The sequence below is a fragment of the Panthera tigris genome, chromosome C1 (assembly GCF_018350195.1).
Source record: "Panthera tigris isolate Pti1 chromosome C1, P.tigris_Pti1_mat1.1, whole genome shotgun sequence".
Lineage (NCBI taxonomy): Eukaryota > Metazoa > Chordata > Mammalia > Carnivora > Felidae > Panthera > Panthera tigris.
Genome location: NC_056667.1, coordinates 43,193,242 through 43,216,271, shown reverse-complemented (window position 1 = coordinate 43,216,271; position 23,030 = coordinate 43,193,242). Strand labels below are relative to the sequence as shown.

General features: G+C 42.9%; 2 protein-coding genes across 3 annotated transcripts in view; one reads left to right on the top strand and one right to left on the bottom strand.

Annotated features, from left to right (window-relative positions):
• The window catches only part of DIO1 (iodothyronine deiodinase 1), a 41,389-nt gene extending 29,278 nt beyond the window's left edge, over nt 1–12,111 (bottom strand). The window contains exons 1-3 of one of the 2 annotated variants that reach the window (XM_015535305.2): nt 11,875–12,111; nt 10,521–10,701; nt 7,511–7,633 (exon numbers count right to left, since the gene is read on the bottom strand). The gene's annotated coding sequence lies outside the window, so the exon portion shown is untranslated. The other variant, XM_015535304.2, reaches the window with a different exon arrangement.
• A 181-nt stretch (nt 12,112–12,292) lies between these two features.
• YIPF1 (Yip1 domain family member 1) overlaps nt 12,293–23,030 on the top strand; it is a 36,814-nt gene continuing 26,076 nt past the window's right edge. The window contains 6 exon segments of the mRNA XM_007077181.3: nt 12,293–12,417; nt 12,703–12,774; nt 13,122–13,201; nt 18,023–18,186; nt 21,300–21,380; nt 21,600–21,687. Of these exon segments, the coding sequence (XP_007077243.2) occupies nt 13,171–13,201; nt 18,023–18,186; nt 21,300–21,380; nt 21,600–21,687 (364 nt within the window). The 5' untranslated portion in view covers nt 12,293–12,417; nt 12,703–12,774; nt 13,122–13,170.

Sequence of the window (23,030 nt, the reverse complement as noted above, 5' to 3'; positions counted from 1 at the left end):
TTTTAAGAATGGGGATGAGAGGCGCCTGGGTGGCTCAGTCAATGGAGCGTCTGACTCTTGATTTCAGCTCAGGTCATGATCTCATGGTTTGGGTGGTGAGTTTGAGCCCTGCTTTGGGCTCTATGCCTGCTTGGAATTCTCTCTCTCTGCCCCTCTCTCTCCCTCAAAATAAATAAATAAAAACTTAAAAAAAAAATCTATCAAATATTCAAAAAAAAAAAAAAAAAAAAGAATGGGGATGAAGGAAAGTATTCCTGAATAAACAAAACCTGAGTTTATGATCCTAGACTTCATTAAAATTACTTCTAAAATTTTCAGGAAGAAGGAAAATGCTCTCAGGAGGAATGTCTAAAATGTAAGCAGGCGTAGTGGCAATGAAACTGGTAAACATATAGGTAAATCTAAATAAATACGTTCTGAATAGAAAAATAAGAATAGGAATAAAGGGTTGGGCATCATCCCCCCAAAAGTGATTGATTTAGAGGGAAATATTACAGTTCCTAACAGGATGGAGACACCTGGAAACAGCCTAGGAACCAAAGTGGTTGGTCAATCTGTCAAATTAATGTGAACACTGTGGGAGCTTCTCGGGCAACAGAGGGTGAGTAGGTCTCGGTGAAGGCACGGGACAGAGCTGACAACACCTAAGACGATGGTTGTGCACTGGGGACTGGAGAGAGGGTGGACTATCATGTTTCCATGTGTCCATTTGCTGTCCCATACATTCCACTGAGAGACCCTTTCACTCCCTCTTATTAAAAAAACAACTAAACAAAAAAAACAGTAGCCAGCCCATCACTACTGCTGAAACCAGACCAGAGTGGGGCATGGTTAACTGAGATTCAGGCAGACTGGCAAGTCCTAAGTGGTCCCCCTTTTACACTCTCTGTCCATATCTCCAAGGACTGGGTGGTTCTAGATAAAGGTGACAATGAGCAGTGCCAGGACACTGATACAGAGTATGTAACACAGCTGCCCTCTCCACTCTTTGGTAGCTCTCCACACCTTTCTCTCCCAATTCATCACATAGAACACAGGGCACAGGTGTTGTTTTGTTTTGTTTTGTTTTTGTTTTTTTAGGCTCTTCTCTCAGGTATTCATCACCAGGACAAGGGGCTAAAACCTCTAGGAGAGTAAGAGTTCATTCAGAAAGATAAAACACCATCTTAAAGGAAAAGATTCAATTGAACAACCTACATCAAAGGAGGCAGTGGAGGGAGGGTCACATCAGTTATTGCAGCGTGACCTGGCCTATCCTGATTCACAGAGGGAAACAAATATAGGGAAAAAGACTTTTGTGAAATCCCAACTAAAAACCACTATAATTAGAGAAATATGTAAGACTTCAGATTGAAAGTAAGATTGAAAAAACCACACCTAGGGGTGCCAGGGTGGCTCAGTCAATTGAGCACCCAACTTCGGCTCAGGTCATGATCTCATGGCTCGTGAGTTTGAGCCCCGTATTGAGTTCTGTACGGACAGCTCAGAGCCTGGAGCCTGCTTCGGATTCTGTGTCTCCCCCCTTCCCCAGCTCGTGCTCTGTCTCTGTCTCTCTCTCAAAAATAAGCAAACATTAAACAAACCCAAAAACACACCTAGTCATATTATAGTGAAATCTAAGAACATTGGTCACAAAGAGAAATTTCTGTAAGTTTCCAGAGAGAAAAAGTAGATATCACATAATATTGAATGAGAAGAACAAAATCAGATGACTGATACTACCCCAATTCAAGGATTACTATAAAGCTATAATAGTCAAGACAGTGTGCTATTGGCAAATAGACAAGTATCAATGGAACAGAATAGGGAGCCGAGAAACAGAACCACATAAATATAGTCAAGTAATCTGACATAGGAACAAAGACAAGACAAAGGAGAAAAGACAGTCTCTTCAACAATGGTGCTGGAAGAACCAGACATCCACGTGCAATAAAATAAAATAAAATAAAATAAAATAAAATAAAATAAAATAAAATAAAATAAAATAAAATCTAGGCACTGACTTTACACCTTTCACAGAAATGAACTCAGAGTAGATCACAGACCTAACGTAAAACACTAAACTATAAAGCTTCTATTTTTTTTTAATGTTTATTTGTTTTTGAGACAGAGAGAGAGACAGAACATGAACAGGGGAGGGGCAGAGAGAGAGGGAGACACAGAGTCGGAAGCAGGCTCCAGGCTCTGAGCCATCAGCCCAGAGCCCGACGCGGGGCTCGAACTCGCGGACCGTGAGATCGTGACCTGAACCGAAGTCGGACGCTTAACCGACTGAGCCACCCAGGCGCCCCAACTATAAAGCTTCTAGAATATAACATAGCATAAAACCTAGATGACTTTGGGTTTGTTGATGATGTTTTAGATACAACACCAAAGATACAATCAATGAAAGAAAGAATAGGCTGGACTTATTAAAATCAAAACCTTCTGCTCTGTGAAAGACACTGTCAGAAGAATCAGAAGACGAGCTACAGACTGGGAGAAACATTTGCAAAAGACACATTTGATAACAAACTGTTACCAAAATATACAAAGAACTCTTAAAACTCAACAGTAAGAAAACAAACGATCCAGTTAAAAAAAGGGGCAAAAACCTTAACAGACACCTCATCAAAGAAGACATACAGATGACAAATAAGCATATAAAAAGATGATCCACATTGTATGTCATTAGGGAACTGCAAGTTAAAACGATAATGAAATACCACCATCTGCCTATCAGAAAGGCCAACATCTGGAACACCCATACCACCAAATACTGGTGAGGGTGCACAGCAAGAGACTCTCATTCTTTGCTGGTTGGAATGTAGAATGGTACAGCTACTTTCGAAGTCAGTGTAGCAGTTTCTTAAAAAACTAAACATACCCTTCTCATACAATCCAGTAATCCCTCTCCTTGATATCTACCCAAAGGAGTTGAAAACCTAAGTCCACACAAAACCCTGCACACAGATATTTATGGCAGTTTTATTCACAACTGCCAAAACTTGGAAGCAACCAAGATTTCCCTCAGTAGGTGAATGGATAAATAAACTGGGATACATCCAGACACTGGAAAATATTATTCAGTGCTAAAAAGGAAGGAGCATGAAAGGACATGGAGGAACCTTAAATGTATAGTATTAAGTGAAAGATGCCAATCTCAGAAGGCTACATATTGTATGATTTGAACCATATGACATTCTGGAAAAGGCAAAACTATGGAGACAGTGAAAATATCAGAGGATTCCAGGGGTTTGGGGTGGGGTGAACAGGAGAAACACAGAGGATTTGGGGGGGCATTGAAAGTACTCTGTATGATACTATAATGGTGGATGCGTGTCATTACACATTTGTCCAAACCCAAAGAATGTACAACATTAAGAGTGAACCCTAATGTAAACCATGGACTTCAGATGATTATGATGTGTCAGTGTAGGTTTATCAACTATAACAAATGAACCATCTGATGGGAGATATTGATAATGGAGAAAGCTGTGCATATGTGGGACAGGGGTACAGGAGAAATACCTTTCTCTCTTCCTTACAATTTTTCTGGGAACCTAAAACTTCTCTAAAAAAATACAATACAATACAATGCAATACAGTACAATATAATACAATAAGATACAATATAATCCCACAACACAACACAATACAATACACGGTCCCACCTAGAAAAATGAGCAGATTATCTACAAAAGGATAAAATGATAAGAACCATTGGAGACAAGTAGAAAAGGGAATAATATTTGTCAAGTGTTGAGGGAAAGTGACTGAATTTCATGTTCTGTTAAATTAATATTTAAACATGAGGGTAAAATAAATTTGAGATATTATGAGGCACGTATAGCCATTGGAAGGTTTGCCACAGAGACACATCTTGAAAACATTATTACGGGAAACTCTTCAGCAAGAAGAGAAATGAATCCAGGAAAATGCCATGGGCTAAGGAAAATAAGAATGAGTTTGTTTGTAAAGTTTATCATTTTCTAAACGAGCAAGTGTCAGAATAAACAACAGAGCAAGTACCAGAATGTATATAATAACAATACAGAAACAAAACTCTAGAGAATGTGCTGGGGTATTTTCTTGTTCATTGGATAGTATGCATGACTTTAATAAGCTTCTAGAAAAAAAATGAGTTAGAAGCAACAAAATAAAATGGATGTATCACTTTGAATTAGCAAGGAAAAAAATTAACCTAGCTAATGAAAGATAGTAAGGAATATGAAGAGGGCTTGGAAGTATTTAATGTGCAAAAAGATGACTGAAGTGTCTAAATATAGAAAATAATCGCATTTGACGTAAATGACTTAGAAGCACTTCTGGAATGGAAGGAAGGGTAAGGATCTTGGAAAATCCACTCCTTTATAAAGGTGATGAGAACAATGGCAAAAATGGTCAAAATCAACTTTTTTTTTCAGAATTCTTTAAATTAACCAGCGAAAAGCTTGCAATAATCTGAAAAGTGTCTATTCAAGAAAAACAGCTGAATCTTGGTAAGAGCTTTGTGGTGTTTTAACTCACTCTATTCCCATGCCCTTCACACAGCTCCAGTTGAAAAACAACAGCTTTGCAACCATGGTTGCTGTGAAAAACAGCCATCAAGTAGACACTGGAAGTGGAAGAATGCGTTGGGAGCTCTTCAAAAAAAGTCCTATCCTCAGAGAACTTCCATTATTTGACTTGTCTAATGTCTTCCTTGGAAAGCTCCATTCTTGGGTCTTGGTTTTATTTGACCTGAGTCAGAGCTCACTCTATAAAAGCAGGGTATTTGTCAAAATATCAGTGGCAATTCTTTAACACTACAATTGTCTGAGGTGGTGTAATAAGTTTGGGGTAATAATGAGAGGCTGACCAAAAAAATTAAAAAGAAAAAAATTGAGGAATGAGACGTCCATAGGGGGGTTTCGCAAAGCTCCAAAATATTCCTGGAAATCCAGAAGGCCATGTGCATGTGTGGGGCTATAGGCATGCACAAGAAAGACCCAAGAAGGCCCTAATCTCTGTCTCTGGCTGACCTTGAGGCTCTGAACAAGTAGGAAGTGAAGGCTAAGAGCGGTCACCTGTCTGACTCAGCGTTGGAGGCATGAGCCAACATTCACACAGAGCCCCTCAGCAAAGTCTGAGAGACTTATTCCTTCCAGGCAGTTAAGGAAATCTGTGCAATCATTAGCTAACCACTAAAGCAACCAAGCAGAGACTTCAGTAGTCACACACAACAAAGAATACAGATTTTACAGCATTAGTTCAGGAAAGGAACCATGTAACCCAGCAATTCTACTTCTAGGTATACACCCAAGGGAAATTAAAACATGTTCACACAAAACTTGTACATGAATGTTTACAGTAGCATAATCCATGATAGCCAAGAAGTAGAAATGACCTAAATTCTGTTAACTGGAATATGATAAACAAATTGTAGTCTATCCACACAATGGGATATTATTAAGCAATAAAAGGAAAGACATATTGATTGATACATGCTACAATATGGCCAAACCTTGAAAACATTATGCTAGGTGAAAGAAGCCAGTCTTTAAAAACTATATATTGGGATGAGCACTGGGTGTTGTATGGAAACCAATTTGACAATAAACTTCATATATTGAAAAATAAATAAATAAATAAATAAATAAATAAATAAAAACAAAACCAAAAAAACCTATATATTGAAAAAGTTTTAAAAACCTATATATTGTACTTTTCCACTTAAATGAAATGCCCAGAATAGACCACTGTATAAAGACAGAGTAGATTAGTGGTTCCCAGGGACTATGAGAGTGGTGATGGAGATTGGGAATGACTGCTATGGGTACAAGGTTTCTTCTGGGGTGATGAAAGTATTCTAAAATTATATAATTAGGCTGGATACACAGCTCTGTGAGTGTACTAATAACCACTGACTTGTACATCATTAAATTAGAAATTTGGTAACAAAATGTTAGCTAAAAAATCCCTTATACCCTGAAACTATAAGGCATGCTGTCAGATAAGCCTTGGATTGAAGAAGAAGTCATTTGGGAAATTATAAAATATTTAGAAGTGAATAACAATGAAAGCATAATGTGTGTCACAGCTAAAACAATACCAAGAATACTTTCTTTTAATAAAACAAAAAAGAATGAAAAAATGAACTGAAGATTCAAATGCATGATGGGAAAAAGGACAATAGAGTAAGCCCCCTCACAAGGAAATCATAAAGATAAGGAAAGAAAAGAATAAATTGGTGGGGTTGGGTGGATGGGTGGCAATGGAGAGCTAGAAGGAAAAAACAAATGACTCAAAAAATTTTCCTTGAAATGATTACTGAGATAAATAAATCTCTAACAAAATCTGATAAAGAATGAAAATCTCAAATAAACACTAGTAAGAATGGACACAACAGAGGGGCGCCTGGGTGGCTCAGTCAGTTGGGCGTCCAACTCTTGATTTTGCCTTAGGTCATGATCTCATAGTTGTGAGATCGAGCCCTGGTGTGGGACTCCACGCTGGCAGTGCAGAGCCTGCTTGGGATATTCTTTCTCTTTCTCCCACAATCCCTCTCTCCCTCAAAATAAATGAATAAATAAACCTTTTTTTTTGAAAAGAACAGACACAACAGAGATTTTAAAAATAAAATGAGATTTGAACAACGTGTCAGTATATCAAAAACCTTAGATGACATGTACCTTTCTGACAAATATCAAGATACTGAAATTGGTAAAAAGGAACAGAAATTTGAAAAGGTCAATGTCCATTTAAAATTGAAACTCTAACCCCTAACATCTTTCCCACCAAAATAATCCTAGGCTCACATCACTTTACAAAAGAGTTTAGCCAAACTTTCAAGGGATTGATAATACTTGCCTTGCACAAGATTTCCAGGAAATAGCAAAAGAGAGAATGCCTCTCAGTTCATTTTATGAAGCTATATAACCTTAATTTGAAAGCTGGATAAAGACTGTACAAGAAAAGTATAGGTCCATTTCACTTATGGACATAGATCTAAAAATTCCTGGAGGGGCGCCTGGGTGGCTCAGTCGGTTAAGCGCCCGACTTAGGCTCAGGTCGTGATCTTGCAGTCTGTGAGTTCGAGCCCCGTGTCGGGCTCTGTGCTGACAGCTCAGAGCCTGGAGCCTGTTTCAGATTCTGTGTCTCCCTCTCTCTGACCCTCCCCTGTTCATGCTCTGTCTCTCTCTGTCTCAAAAATAAATAAACATTAAAATAAATAAATAAATAAATAAAAATAAAAATTCCTGGAATTCTCAGCAACATTAGCTAATGAAATGCAACAGAATCCAAGCAGTTTGCCATTTGTGTTCAACGGTTCCCAAGACCACCCTCTGGTTCAATTACAGTTAAAAGGATACAGTTGAAAAGATACTACAGTGAAAGGATACAGATTAAAATCAGCACAGAAAAGGGACACAGGGCAGGATGTAGGAGAGACCAAGAGAAAGCCCCCAACTGTCCTCACTCAGTGAGGTTTACAGACATTGCTTAATTCTCCCAGTAGAAATGGGTGGCAAAATGGAGAAACACTCACCCAGCATTGATGTCCAAGGCTTTTGATGGTTGATCATACTGGCATGACTGACACTTGCTTGTGGCTGACCTTCAGTCTCCAACATCTCCAGAGGTCAAACTGATACTATACGGCCCAAGGTATCTACCAGAATCACATTGTTAGTATAAATTATCTGGTGTGGCCCAAAGCCTCAGGTAAATAAGGACTCTCTTAATGGCAGGATATTCCAAGGGCTTAGAAGGGATCTTCCAGTAGCCAGGCAATAGACAAACTTTCATTTGAAATGTGCAGGATTTAGACAACTCAGACCTGCTGAGTTAATCTTTTACTGCATAGCATCTTAAGGGACTAAAGTAGAAAGATCATGTGATTCCTCATTAAACGTAGAAAAGACATCTGATACAGTTCAGCATCTACTTAAAAAAAATTTTTTTTAAAAGATTAATTTGATATCTGCAAAGCCAAGATACTAACCTTCTGTCAATTTTTGTTCAAAGGCGAGTAGGGGGTATATAAATAAGACAGCATAGCTGCAGGTAGTTGCCAGCTATGGTGGGAATCATGGTGGTGGCCCTACACAGCTGAGGTTTGGAAAACTCGCGGCTCCCTGTGGGCTTTGCAGAGAGATCTGGGTCTGAGCCTAAAGTTCAACCACTGGTTGTCTCAGGAAAAAAGAAAAAAAAAAAGTATGCATACATCTGTAAGTTTGTCATCAATTTTACAGATATAAAGGATGTGCAGTAAAAAATTTACAAATGACAATAAAATATAAAATATTCCTTATTGCAAATTCCATCTAGCCAATTAGTTTTCATAGGATGCTTTCATTGCTTTTTGGCAAATACTTTTCTTCAGTCCACCTATGTTTGCAATTGAGAAATAGGATAGTTTGGACATGAGTGTTAATAATACTTTTCTTTAGGTTAAGGAGGAAGGTAAAAGTGAAACAATAAACACATATGTCAAAATCTGACTTATTTGCTCATGATGTTGTTTTTGAATACTCAAAGAATACTGCCTCAATTTTTTGTGTTATTCACAATATTACTACTACAGATACAACATGTATTTTTATATTTAACCTGCACTTTAACGTTTTCTCCATCACTTTCTTAAATCTAGACCAGGGGCTGGTAAATTGTGGTAAATTATGGCCAAATCTGGCCCTCTGCCTATTTTTATAAATAATGCTTTTTGGAATACAGCCTGCCATTCATTTATACTTTTGCCTATGTCTACTTTTGTGCTACAACAGCAGATTTGACTAGTTGCAACAGACTCTGCTGAAATACATTTACTATTCTGGACTTTCTAGAAAAAGATTGCCAGCCCTGGTCTAGACAATTAACATCACAGTAAATCAATCCCAGACATGTAGCTTTTGCCTATTTCTGTGATGTAATTAATTTCACCACTGCTCATTTTAAGCTACCAATGTGACATCACTAAAGAGATTGGGAAGAGATTATCAGAAGCACACTGTATGTATAAGATAGATACAGCTTCAGGAGAATAGATAATGGTAAAATGTAGAGAAATACTTAGAAAGCAGTGTTTTGAACATTATTACCTCTGTTGTTAAAATAATTTATTGTTCATATAATTTCTTTAATTGTAAGCTTATATAATTTAACTTTAATAATGGCTGGATTTAATAACTGGCTCCTGAGAATAACAGGATTCCTGAGAATTTAGCAACCAGCTCTCATGAACTGGTCCGAGAATGCTCCAGCACACCACTGGCCCGATCTGCACCCAGCTGTATGACCAAAGCCGAATCACTTAACCTCTCTATCAGACAGGGCATGCAGTAGAATGCAGGCCAAGCCATGCTTCTCCACTTTGTCTCCCACGTACTGCTAACTACCGAGTATCTGGGACTAGCCCACTCAGTTTACAAAGTCTTTGAAATCTGTTATTTCGTCTTTTAAAATGTTTGCAGTTGGTTTACAAATTTTTATGATCAAATTTTGGTAGGGGGAGGGGGACATTTATATGAGTCTTGTGTCCTGTTTGTTGCAGGATGGCTCTGGCCTACCCTGAGCAAGGGCCGGCGGCCTATTTCAGGTCTCCCTTGCCCACACGGTGGCTTCAAACAATCTTAGCCCTTAACACCGGGCGCATTAAAAAAGGACAAGAGGGCAGTGTGTTAGGAAATCCAAAAGAAAAAGATTAAAGCAGTCCTAGGGTCAGGGTGAGATGCTCCCACAGTGCCAGCAGCCCTCTCCTTGTGATGGGTGTTGCTCACAGGGGTGGTGGAGATGCTTTCTGGAACATGGCTCACCTATGTGATCACCAGCAAAAAGGCAGGGGACTAAGTCAGGATCACATGCAGCATCTAACCAGAGTGTCCCCTTTACCCCCCTTATCCCTGTCCATCAGAGCAAGATGCTCCTCAGCTTTCCTTCCCCCTTCATGCTTCCCTCATTCTATCTGGGGTGGGAGGGTGGGATGGGTTCCATCTCTCACTGGTTCATTCCCCTTCAGAGCAGTAGAGGTGGAATTACCATCAGCGGCTGAGCTCATCTACTTTATCATACTTGGGCAGACAACTTAAGGACATCTGAACATCTGAGCTTGGTTTTTTACCCTTGACACCAATAGTCCACATTTTGGACTAGATAATTCTTTGTTATGAAGGGCTATCCTGTGCCCTGTAGGATGTTTAGAAGTATGAGGGCCAGGAGCACTCCAGTAGCACCCCACAAGTTATGACAGTCAAAAATGAGATTTTTGGCAACTTTAGACGTTGCCAAATACCCCCTCGGAGCAAAATATCCTACAGCTGAGAATCACTGTTTTAGTTAAACCAGTAATCTTTGATTCTTATCTCAGTTTGAGCCAAAACTTTTATATCATTATAACTAATAAACCGATATAACCTTTATTTCTGTTTCTGAGAGAAGAAATATATAGCCTAGCTGTTATCACCTCCCCCCAACACACACATTGACCACCAGCGATGGGACTGTTGGCATCTGACTGCTGAGCAGTCCAGTTCTAAAATTCCAACCTGAGGGCTGCTTACCGGGGTCGCTCGTGGTACCAGTGTGCCTTAGTGTAGGTTCCTCATATGAGTATTTCATTGGCAAGTGTGAGTTCAAGAACCGGGAGTGACGGACAGGGGTTATAAAGCAGAAAAGGAAGGAGCGCCGTTGCAAGGATGCATTATCAAATTGGCCACTTCCTGAGGCACTTGCTGCTCGATCCTACAAGAGAGTTAGAAAGCTATATGAAATATCTGAAGAGTCTTTCTGAGGAGAAAAAGAGAGAAGCATCAGTTGCTGACCCCTTTGGTCAAAAACGTGTCCATGAGGCATCAACCACTCCCCATCCCGGCCCTTCTGGGCTGTTCCTGTCCTGGTGCTGACCAGTTCCAACAGCCCCAGGACCCCATGGGATCAGGACACAAGCCATGAGGCAGGTGAGAACGCTGAGGCGTGGGCCTGAGGTGAAGCCCACTTAGGTTCCACCTGCTGGAGTGGAGTAAGATGCATGGTGGTGAAATAAGCAGCAGATGAGGCCAGGAGGATGTGAAATGGGGCATGAGGTGTTTAATATACTTGCCCACCTGAATTTGTGCATTGCAATTCATTCCTGATACCCTTCTCATATTCTAAGCCTCAGCTTTTTCTTTATAAAATGAGGATAATCACCTCAAGCTTGCAGGATTGTTTTGAGAATTAGAGATCCTGCTTGTATAAAGCCTGATCAGGATGTCAGCTCAACAAATACACTAAGTGTAAGTGTGAGTGAGTGTGTGAGTGTGTGAGTGTGTGTGTGTGTGTGTGTGTGAGTCAGATGTAAAGTCTTTCCAATTGACCACAGGGGTCCAGTGTGGTGAGGCCGAAGTCACCCTTTTTGTGAGCCGCGAATTATGCTTATGCCGCTCAGACAACCAGAACTTGCTCACTCTACAGTTAACCTTTAGTGAGCAACTACTGCGTGCCCGGCCCTGGCGACCCAGGCACCAGAAAATTCCTGATCATTGCGCTCTAAGTGCTCACAGGCTGGTAAAGATGGGCAGAAAACAGCAATCGCAGTGGTAGAAGAGAGCCCTGGAGACCAGGGGAGGTCAAGAAGTCCTTGCGCGGTGGTGGAGCAAGGCAGGCTTTTTCTGCAAGGAGAAAATGTACCAAAACCTGGAAGGCTATATAGGCGTTAACCAGGCCAAGACGGAAGGCAGGCGAAACGATTCTCACCAGGTTCGCTGGTGCACCCCCGCCATCGTTTACTGGGACCCCGTCGAGTGCCGGGTGGCGGTCAGTGCAGTGGAGGACAGAAGGGTGCGTGAGAAAGGCCTACTGCTCCCCCCGCCCCCCGCCCCTACCCGGGGCAGAGGGAGGCGGGTGCGGGAGTGAAGGAACAAATACCACACTCACGGGGGACGGCGGCCACTAGAACAGACGTCATCCTGCGCTCGCTCACTCGTTCACAACTCAGAAAGGATTGGACTCATCCACTCCCTTACCGCTTCATTAAATTTTTAGCCAAAAAAGAATGCGAGAGGTTGATGACTTTTGGTCTCTCGACAACCGTTCTTCCTTTTGTTATTTTATATTTCAATAAGAATAGAGGTATAAACAAACAATAAAAAGTCCCCACAAGCTAGAGAATTCTTTGTGCCTCCCCTTCTCCTCCCCCCACTCCACGCCCACCACCGCTCCGGACTGCGCCTGTCTCTTTAAGAACCCGAGCCTCCGCCTCGCAGGGGCGGGGCTAGGAGCGGGCTCTGGAGGCCGCGGCTGCCCAGTCTCAGAAGCAACGCTTCGGTCTCTTTAAGGAGGCGGGGCTCTGCCCGGAGGAGGTGGAGAAGTTCCGCCCCCCGGATCTCCGGCTTCCGGCAACTCGGCTGGACCTGAACCTGCCTGGTACTACTGAGGTTGGAGTCTCCCCCCGACCAGCTGGACGCCGAGCCCCTCGAGGTGAGGCGGCCGGGACTGCGGGGAGAGCCCGGGACGCGAGAGGCCCGCTGTCTCCTGCCCGCCGGGCCGCTTCGGCCCAGATCCTCCCCCTACAACCCTGCCTTTGCTTTTTGGGCAGCCCTTGCCCAGGCCTGCCGGGGCTTAGGGTATCCCAGGCTGCAGGGTCGCCGTCACTCCAACGCCTACTAATTGCTCGGCTGTGCACTAAGCGCCTTACACTCACTGTCTCATTTAATGGCCCCCCAGCACCGTGCGAGTAGGTACCATTATGAACCCATTTTACAGATGAGAAAACTGAGGCCCCGAGGAGCCTGCAGTCATACAGCGAGGACAAGCAGAATCGGGAATCAAACCCAGGTCTGTTTGACCCCAGAGCCTGTGCCCTTAACCACTGGCTAGGCTGAACTGTCTTTGCTCTTGACTGCCCTCATAGCCACCTCTCAAACTCCAGCCTCCCCTTCCTCACCCTTACATTTCCAGGCTCTTAAACTCCCACAGAGTGAGTGAGATTGGATGGAACCTTTGGACTCCCTATGGTTAGTTTCTTTATATCTGTTGCTAAGTGGTTATCTTTATACAGACCTGTCTCACCCTACCAAAGAAGGAGGCAAGGAAAATAGTACCATTTCTAATGCTGAAACAAGATTTGTTTGCGTATATTTTATTCTGGTATCTTATGAAGTTTATTTATTTTTCCTTTTTAGACCCCTGCAAAATTTCTTCTTAATAATTGGGAGAAGACCCGCTGGCTGGATGGCAGCTGTAGGTGATTTGCAGTTTGAAGGTACATCCGTTGGGGGCCCACCTTTTATGATCAGTGTTTCCACAGTCACAGCAATGGGTTCTCATTGATATACTGGCATATATATTTATGAAGATTATTTCAAGCATCTTGGTACAAGTATGTTGGGCACATCCAGGTTTTTCTGTTTGTCCACATCAGTTGTTCTTTTTTGCTGAATAGCCCTTCAGATTGGTAACGTCATTTTTTTAAAGATGTTTTTTAAGTTTATTTATTTATTTTTGAGAGAGAGAAAGAGAGAGAGAGAGAGAGAGAGAACACAAGCAGGGGAGGGGCAGAGAGAGAGAGGGAGACACAGAATCTGAAGCAGGCTCCAGGCTCTGAGTTGTCAGCACAGCCCAGTGTGGGGCTTGAACCCACTAACCATGAGATCATGACCTAAGCCGAAGTCCAACACTTAACTGACTGAGCCACCCCAGGTGTCCCCAGATTGGTAACATCATTAATTTAATACTGTGATTACAAAATAGCTATAGAGTTACTGCCTTAGTTCAACAAATATTTACTGAACATCTACTTTGTGCTTAGAACTTACTAGATGCAGGAGATAAAAAGATAAAGGAGGAGTTTTTTCCTCTGCTGGAGTAGATAAAAGTGTAAAAAGCTAATTATGATGAAATGTGATCAGGTCATTCCTTCACTGGATCAATAAGTATCTCATGAATGTGACTATGAGCCAGGCAGTTGTTCCAGTTATTAGGGACAGAGGAGTGACAGTTCACTCCCTAATGTAGCTTTCAGTCTGATGAGGGAGACATTAATTTGATAAATGATCACTTACATATATATCCACAGACTATGAAAATGTTGGAGGAACAGTTCATCACTCACAGCCTAGAACCTAACCTAGACTAGGGACTGACGAATGCTTATTTGTCTTAAAAACACTTGCACAGCACTTACTATACGTCAGGCCCTAGTTTACATGCTTTCCAAATATTAGCTCGTCTAATCTTCATATTAACTTTATGAAATATTTATTCTCCCTGTTTTACCAGTGAGGAAACCGAGGCAGAGAAAAATGAAGTAATTTGCCAAAGGCCACATAACAAGTGGTAAAGCAGGGTTTGAACCCAGGCAGCCTGGCTTCACAGCCAGTGCTATCTCACTGCTATCTGAGGAAGAGAGGAGATGTTTAAAGAGAAACCACCTCCTCAGCAAATACTGTCAACTCCATCTTCAACGTACATTCAGCATCTGACCACCTCTCCTCACTACTACCTCTCCCTCACCATGCTCAAGGTCACCATCACCTCTCATATGAATTATAGCCCTTACCTTCCTTCTAGTCTTCCTGCTTCCTCCGTTGCCCCCTTACAGTCTGTATTTTGCAACGAGTGGTCCTTTAAAACTAAGTCAGATCATGTCATTCTTTCAGAACCTTCCGATGGCTCCCATCTCACTAGGTATGAAAGCCAGAGCCTTTTCTGTGTTTGGAGGCCGTACATGATCCTGCCTTCCACTCCCTCTGATCTCTCCTGCTACTCTTGTGCTTTCTCTCTCTGCCCTACCCACATGGGCCTGTCACTGTCCCTCCTAGACACCAAGTACACTCACAGCTTAGGGCTTTTGTGCTATCTATTTGGGAATTTTTTCTCCAGATAGCCACATAGCTTGCTCCCTCACTCTGTTCAAATCTCACTTCGTTCTAGAGGCCCTCTTTGGCCATCCTTTCTGAGTACAGTGTAGGAAAGTACAATGTCAAGAACAGCATATGCAAAGTACCCAAGGGGGGAGGAAGTTTGTTTGACTTTTTTCCCAGGTAATTGAAGGAGGGCTAATGTGCAGAGCACAGATGGTTTGGGGTTGGGGAGGGAGATGAACACAAGGTGAGGTTAGAGAGGAGGCAGGTGCCAAATCACAGAGGACTTTGTAGACCTTGTTAAGGACTTTGCTCTTTAGAACAGAATGTAGGATGCCGTGGGGGTCATGGAAGGCTTTCCTGCGGAAGATGGGCGTTCAGGTGAGAAAATTGAGATTGGGGCTCGTCAGGTGGAAGACCTTGTGTCAGGAAAGGATCAGAGGCCACACATAGCATAGGATATGCCAGCATGTAAAAGTAGAGAAGATGATGGTGGAAATGAAGAACATGCCAGTCTTGTCCTCAGGGAGCTGTGATGGACACCGGTAACTCATATGGAGCAGAATGTGTGGTCAAGTGATCCTGTGAGAGGTACACACATGCTGCGTTCCAATCAAACCATGCTACCTGCCGTTTCTCAGATAGGGGACACATCTTCCATCTTCTGGTTTTTGCCCATCCCATGCCTTTTGTGCGCGATGCCATCCCCACCACATCTGACCATCCTTCTCATGTGGCATCTTCAAGAAGCCTTTCCTAAGCCTGTCAAATAGACAAGTTATCATCCTCCTTTGAACATCTTTGGCCTTTGTACTTCTTTTTTTTTTTAATGCTTATTTATTTTTTAGAGAGAGTAAGACAGAGCGTGAGCAGGGGAAGGGCAGAGAGAGAGGGAGACAGAATCTGAAGCAGGCTCCAGGCTCCAAGCTGTCAGCACAGAGCCTGACGGGGCTTGAACTCACGAACCACGAGATGATGACCTGAGCCGAAGTCAGACATTCAACTGACTGAGCCATCCAGGTGCCCCTGGCCATTGTACTTCTAAAGTGATCCCCTGTTCCTCCTTCTGGTATGCCCTTCTGCCTGCTGAACTACTGCTTTTTAAATACGAGACTTGGGCCACCTGGGTGGCTCATTCGGTTAAGTGTCTGACTTCAGCTCAGGTCATGATCTCGCGGTCTGTGAGTTCGAGCCCCCGGTCAAGCTCTGTGCTGACAGCTTGGATTCTGGAGCCTGCTTCGGATTCTGTGTCCCCCTCTCTGCCCCTCCCCCACTCACACTCTGTCTCTCTCTCAAAAAATGAATAAACATTAAAAAAAAATTTTAAATATGAGAAAAGTGTATCTTCCTCTGTCTGATTCCCTCAGTTGTGATCATCTTTTTAAATATATATATTAAATATATATATATATATTAACGTTTATTCATTTTTGAGAGACAGAGCGCAAGAAGGGGTGGGGCAGAGAGAGAAGGAGGCACAGAATCCAAAGCAGACTCCAGGCTCTGAGCTGTCAGCACAGAGCCCTACACGGGGCTCAAACTCATGAACTGTGAGATCATGACCTGAGCTGAAGTTAGACACTTAACTGACTGAGCCCCCCAGGCTCCCCGTGATCATCTTTTTAAATGTTAATGTCCTGTTCCATCAATAAATGATAGCTATGACAATATTTATTATTATATCATATCATCCTCAAAATCTCTCCGTAAGATAGGTGTTACCTATGTTTTATTTATTTTTATTTTTAAAATGTATTTATTTTTGAAAGAGAGAGAGAGCGCAAGTGAGGGAGGGACAGCAAGAGAGGGAGAGAGAGAGAATTGCAAGCAGGCTCCACACTGCCTGCCCAGAGCCTAATATGGGACTTGAGCTCACGAACGGTGAGATCATGACGTGAGCCAAAATCAAGAGTTGGATACTTAACCGACTGAGCCACCCAGGTGCCCCAATTACCTACATTTTAGAAACAGAGACTCAGAGATACAGTGTTATTTGCCCAAGGTCATAGAGCATTAGTCTTAACTAACCCTTTGACCTGGTAATTGCACTGATAGGTGTTCAGAGATAATAACTCAAAAGCTTTTTCTTTGCAGACACTCCTTACAAGTGTTATTTTTATAATGAAAAGTTGGAAACACCATAAACATCCAACTTACAGTCTCTCTCTCCTACTCCCTCCACCTCCCAGCTGATGGAATATTACGTAGTTATGAAAATGGTTATTATAAAGACTGATATAAAATGAAAAAATCATTTTTCTATAATCTCCAGTTGACAGAGCAGGGTACAAAATTGTATAGTATCACATCAGTACTTGGCACATTGTAGGCATGCAGTAAATATATGTTCAGTGAATGAATGATCATCACTGGCATGAATCTTAGAGAGTTACTATATGGAGAAAAGGAAACATATCAAAAATTAGTAGTGTTTGCCTTGATGTGGTAGGACTAAGAGTGATTCTTTTTTTAATTTTTTTTTTTTTAACGTTTATTTATTTTTGAGACAGAGAGAGACAGAGCATGAATGGGGGAGGGTCAGAGAGAGAGGGAGACACAGAATCTGAAATAGGCTCCAGGCTCCGAGCCGTCAGCACAGAGCCCGACGTGGGGCTTGAACTCACGAACTGCGAGATCACGACCTGAGCCGAAGTCGGACGCTTAACCGACTGAGCCACCCAGGCGCCCCAGAGTGATTTTTATTCTATGCTTTCTACTTTCATTTTCGACCCTATATTCCCTATAGTGATTACGTTGGACTTCTTGGAAAAAATAACTTCCATTAAAATTTTTTGAACTTGAATCAAAGAAGACAGGTATAGATTGGGTACTTGCTGTGGGCCAGCCACTCTGCTAAGGACTTTACTTAGGTTACATTCCTGACTTTCCCCCAATTCTCTAAAGTAGATGTTATTCTCGCCATTGTGTAGATGAGAATACTGAGGCATACAGAGGTTGAGTTACTTACTCAGGCTCTTATAGTTAGTAAGTAGGTGAGCCAGGACTAAAATCCAGGTCTGACTCCAAATTCTATTGTCTTTGTAACCCCTTTTCTAAGTCAGCCTCATGTCTAGATGAGGTTTTTTTAGAGCCTTTTGCCATTTATATCAAATACGGTCTATAGCAAAGCTGGGGTTGAAACAGCTTGTCTTTAGATTAAAAGTATGGCATTTCCAATGTGTGTGAGGTCTTTGATGCCCTTGTGCCCTAATTGCTTTCAGAATTTGGTAACGCGGCCGCTACTGCAGCAGAAAACCCAGGTGCCACTACGATAAGTATCGAGGGTCCTGGTGAAAGCCCGACGCATCAAGCAGGACTCCCAAGAGGCTCCGGGGGAGAAGAGGATGATGAGTTGCTGGGAAACGATGACTCTGACAAAACTGAGGTTCGAACTTGTCTTTGATTTGTCCTTTTAATTTTTTTAAAAGCTTCTTCATGCATTTATTCACTGTCTCCCATGTGCCACGTAGAGTGCCAGGCAGTGGCAGCCCAAAGGTGGATCACACATGGCCTCTGCCTCGGGGGGAGACAGACAGGCACGCAGGCCATTGTTACCCACAGGGAGCGTGCTGGTGGAGGGGACACCGGGGTTGTGGGGGCAGAGCGGGGGCTTTGTGCAGGTAGTAACACTTGAACTGAGTCCTGGCACAAGGGTAGGAGGTGGCCAAGGGAAGAAGGTAGGGAAGGGTGATCTAGGCAAAGGGAACCGTTTCAGCAAAGCCAAAGCGGCACGAAAGAACGTGGCACACACAGCATGTTTCCCATCTTCACGTACATTAGAGCAAAATACAGGTGAAGACAGGAGGTGAGGCTACACGGCTCAGCAAGGACTCAACCAAATGAGTAGGAATTGTGCTCTGAAAGCTATCAGGAGCTACTGAAAGATTTTAGATGATATTTAGCCAGAGAGTTTAAAGATAAAGGTATGGTGGCCCTGTGGGGTAGAAACTGAAAGGAGCGGAGGCCAGTGGGAGACCGTGGCAGTGGTCTAGGCTAGAAGCCCGAACCACAGCCGGACACAGGTGGTTAGGGGGTGGGCTCAGTTGGGCTTTGTGGAGAAGGGGTGAGGGATAGAGAGCAAAGATTTTATCGAGACTTCTAGGTTTCTGCATCTGGTTGGACAGTGAATAGCAAGTGGCTGTTTTTGGTCACAAAGATTTATCTCTATGTGCACTGGAAGTGTGTTCCAGCAAAATAGTATTTCTATCCATATTTTATAAATGCAGTCATGACTGTGATGCCCTAGGGGAGCACCCAGTTTACAGCATTGAGTTCACAGGCTCATTAAGTAGCAGAGCTCTAGGGTGCCAGGTGATCTTTCTGGAACTCCATGAGCTATCACAATAAGTACCGAAGCTTGTGCTAAATTAAATACCCATATATGCTAGACACTGTGGTGAGAGCTTAGACTAGGAGCCTAACTTTGAATCCTGGCCCAGCCAGTAGTAACAGCTATGTGGTCTTGAGTAAGGTACTTGAACTTCCCTAAGACCGGGTTTCCTCATCTGAAATATAAGAAAATAATGCGTTGACTATCGCTATCATTATCAGTACAATAGCTAATGTTTATTCCATGTTTCATAGCTGCCAGACACCATTTAAAGTTCCTTACTTGGATCATCTCATTTAACCCTCAAAACAACTCTGTATACCAGGAACTATTCTTATCCTCATTTTACAAAGGAGAAATGTGAGGCGCAAAGTTTAAATAAGCTGCCCTGGAACACACAATTAGTTAGCGTGCTCCAGAGCGCTAGAACCAATAGGATGTGTATATATAGAGAAAGAGGTTTATTTTTAAAAGTTGGTTCACGTGATTGTGGATGCTTGGCAAGTCCAAAATCTGCTGGAAGTGGCTGGCAGACTGAGACCCAGGAAGGAATTGGAGTTTGAGGCCAAAGGCATTCTGCTGTAGATCCAGAAAGAGCTGGTGTTGCAGATGAAGGCCAAAGGCAGTCTGCTGGAGCAGTCCCTCTTGCTCAGGGAGGTCGGCCTTTTGTTCTATTTGGGCCCTCACCTGATTGGCTGTGGCCCAGCCACATTATGGAGGGCAATCTGCTTTACTCACAAAGCCACAAATTAAAAAAAAAATTTCTTAACGTGTATTTATTTTTGAGAGTCAGAGAGAGATTGAACACCAGCAGGGGAGGGGCAGAGAGAGAGAGAGGGAGACACAGAATCCGAGGCAGGCTCCAGGCTCTGGGCTGTCAGCACAGAGCCCAACATGGGGCTCGAACCCACAAACCATGAGATAATAATCTGAGCCGAAGTTGGACCCTTAACCGACGGTGCCACCCAGGTGCCCCGAAAGCCCACCAATTTAAATGTTAAAGCTTATCCAAAAACACCCTCACAGAAACATCCGGAATAATGTTTGACCTAGATAAGTTGACACACGAAATTAACCATCACACTGAGCAACAGCGGGTGTCAAAAGTTTGAGAAATGTATGAGGGGGGAGAAAAATCTTAAAATTGACAACATTCTATCCATCATCTTAATTTGTCTGGGAATTGGGAAGAAGTTACCAATATTCTATGATAGGCACTGAATCCCTTGTCCTAGCTTATAGAACATGGGTCTCTGGAGTTCAGTACCTTCTAATGCTAGAGTTCGAAAGAACCTTCAGTCTCCTGTATGTCACCTTCCCTCCCAAGATACTAATGCTGTCTGTGGTAGGTGGGAAAGACAGCACTTGGATACCCCTTTCTGGAGGCTATTTGTTACCGTGTAAAGCAGCATTGCCACTATTAGACAACTTTAATTGTGGAGAAATTCTCCTTTCAATGAACAAAAAAAATCTGCCCCTTGTCCTGCAAAGCTCCAGCTAGTCCATCCGTACCTTTCGCTGTACGAATCCTCATGAAATATCTCAAGTGGCAGTCGTAGTTCCCGGCAAGGGGTCTTCGTTCTGTTGTCAAATAGCTGCGCTGTTGGGATAGATGAGCCCCGTGTGTGCTGCTCATAAATTGCAGTTTTGTGGGGGTTTTTTGTCAGAGGAGTATATTTTAAGTTTTCAGCATGTTAGAGTAAATCAGCGTATCAGATTTTTGAGAGTTGAGGTGGGGATAGTGGTAAGAATCTTGAGGAGGTAGGGGAGTAGATCTGACACTGACTGCCTTCTGTGTGTATATGTTTGTGTGTGTAAAAATGCGTATATATGTTATTGTACCTGACACATATATAATCGATCTAATCCTTCCTATAATCCTATGAAGTGGATCTTGTTGGCTGTAATTTTTGGAGAACAAAGTCTGGTGATTTGACAAAGTCTCCCCCCGGTGGAGGGACCAGGAATTGAAACCTTTTGGTCTGACTTCAAAACACACGCTTGTTTTCTATCAGGCTGAGTTGGGCATGGCTGTTGTAAAGTTCATGAATGCAGAAGAGCTTGGTCTCTGATGCATCTTGATTTTCCATTAGATTAGCCCCCTGTCTGCATCGCTGATATAAGGACATTACTTCTGTGTTCATTATGTTTTATTTCACCTCTGACAGTTACTTGCTGGCCAGAAGAAAAGCTCTCCCTTCTGGACATTTGAATACTATCAAACATTCTTTGACGTAGACACTTACCAGGTTTGTAAACCCGTTTCACCTTTCCTTTTACACGTAGTGGAGACTGTGTCTTTTGTGGTTAAACAATCACATGATGTGAACGCTTTTATGACTGGATATGGTCTTATAAAAATAAAGGGTCATTCGCATTTGAAAATACTATCATTGTGAAAGCTATAAGAAATCTTCACGAAAGCTGTAAGAAATCTCCAGGAGACTTACTGCTATGTTGTTTTCCAGGTCTTTGACAGAATAAAGGGGTCCCTTTTGCCAATACCAGGAAAAAACTTTGTGAGGTTATATATCCGCAGCAATCCAGATCTTTACGGTATGTGTAGAGCTGTTTGGATTCTTTACCACGTACCAGTTGAATTCAGGTGCGTGTGAGCGTTGCCTGAAAGGTTGGAGAAGTGCACTGTTGGTGGGGCATGCAACATTTCACTCAACTCTTCTGGACGTCAGTGACAGCCTTTACAAACAATTTTGGGGAAAATGCAATTCTGTGTTATATGAATGCTGTGATTGCAAGTAATGGGCATGTCCTTTGAACGTCTTCAAATGACACTGCAAACCTGAGACGAATTAAGTTCACTTCGTCCAAAAGGAGATTGTTGATTTTAACTTGAGAGGATCTGAGGGTGGGGATCAGTGTGGAAGAGGTGCTCTCATACTTACTCATTGCTGTGCGGAGTCCCAGCTCTGCCCTCAGATGAGCTGGCTCCCCTGGGAATTCAGTCACAGCACTGGAAGTCTGTAAGAGGGATGGGCCAGGGGGTGACTGCCATTCCTGACCTCCATGCTGTCTGAGAAGAGGTCAGAGGCCCACCTGGTACTCCTGAAGGGAAAGGGCTCCTATAGCCGTGGCCTTCCGTGTTTGAAAGGAGAAGCGAGCCAGCAGTTCTGGGTGCTTCCTTTGTGCAGATGCACTACAAAAGACTGGACGCGGGCACGTGTAATTCTTGCAGCCCCCTTGGGGGTAGGTATTCTTCTCCCCCTTTCTCAAATGAGGAAGCTGACTCTCAGTGAGGCCCAGTGATCCTGAATAAGCATTAGAGTATGCTCGATCCTGAATAAGCATTAGAGTAATATGTTACATATTTTGTACATATGTTGATCATAAGAGGAGAAGGAATTCATGAGGATCTATTGTGTGCTGATGACTGCATACACTTTAATTCTTTCAACAAGACTCTATATTAAGTGCGGTTAGCCCTCTTTTCCTTGTGAGGAAACCAGGGCCGAGAGTTGTCAAACTGAAAAAGCAAGAGCCAGAACTAGTTTGATGTTACGTGAAGCCCATACTCTGTTTGCCTGGTGGTTTTAAGCTACAGAACCTTTTCATCAGCTAGCATGGAGGTCCAATAGTTGGAACCAGTGAAAGTGGAACCACTGTGGGGGAGGCTGGGGAGAGGGTCTCTTCTCTATAGCTCCTCTATCTGGCAGCACTGAAAGTTCCATCCAGATGTCGGCGGAATGCCCGGAGCGCCAGGGAGCACCATGTGCAAAGCACTGCCTTGGCCCATGCCTCTCGTCTAAATGTTGCCAAGGCAGTTTCTCCTCCTCGCTCTCTTGTTTATTCTTCTAGCCTGAGATCTTGAGAGACAGGCTATGTGTCTGAGTGATTTATTACATCAGTGCCTGGTGGAGGCCTGGCACAGAGTAAGCACGCAA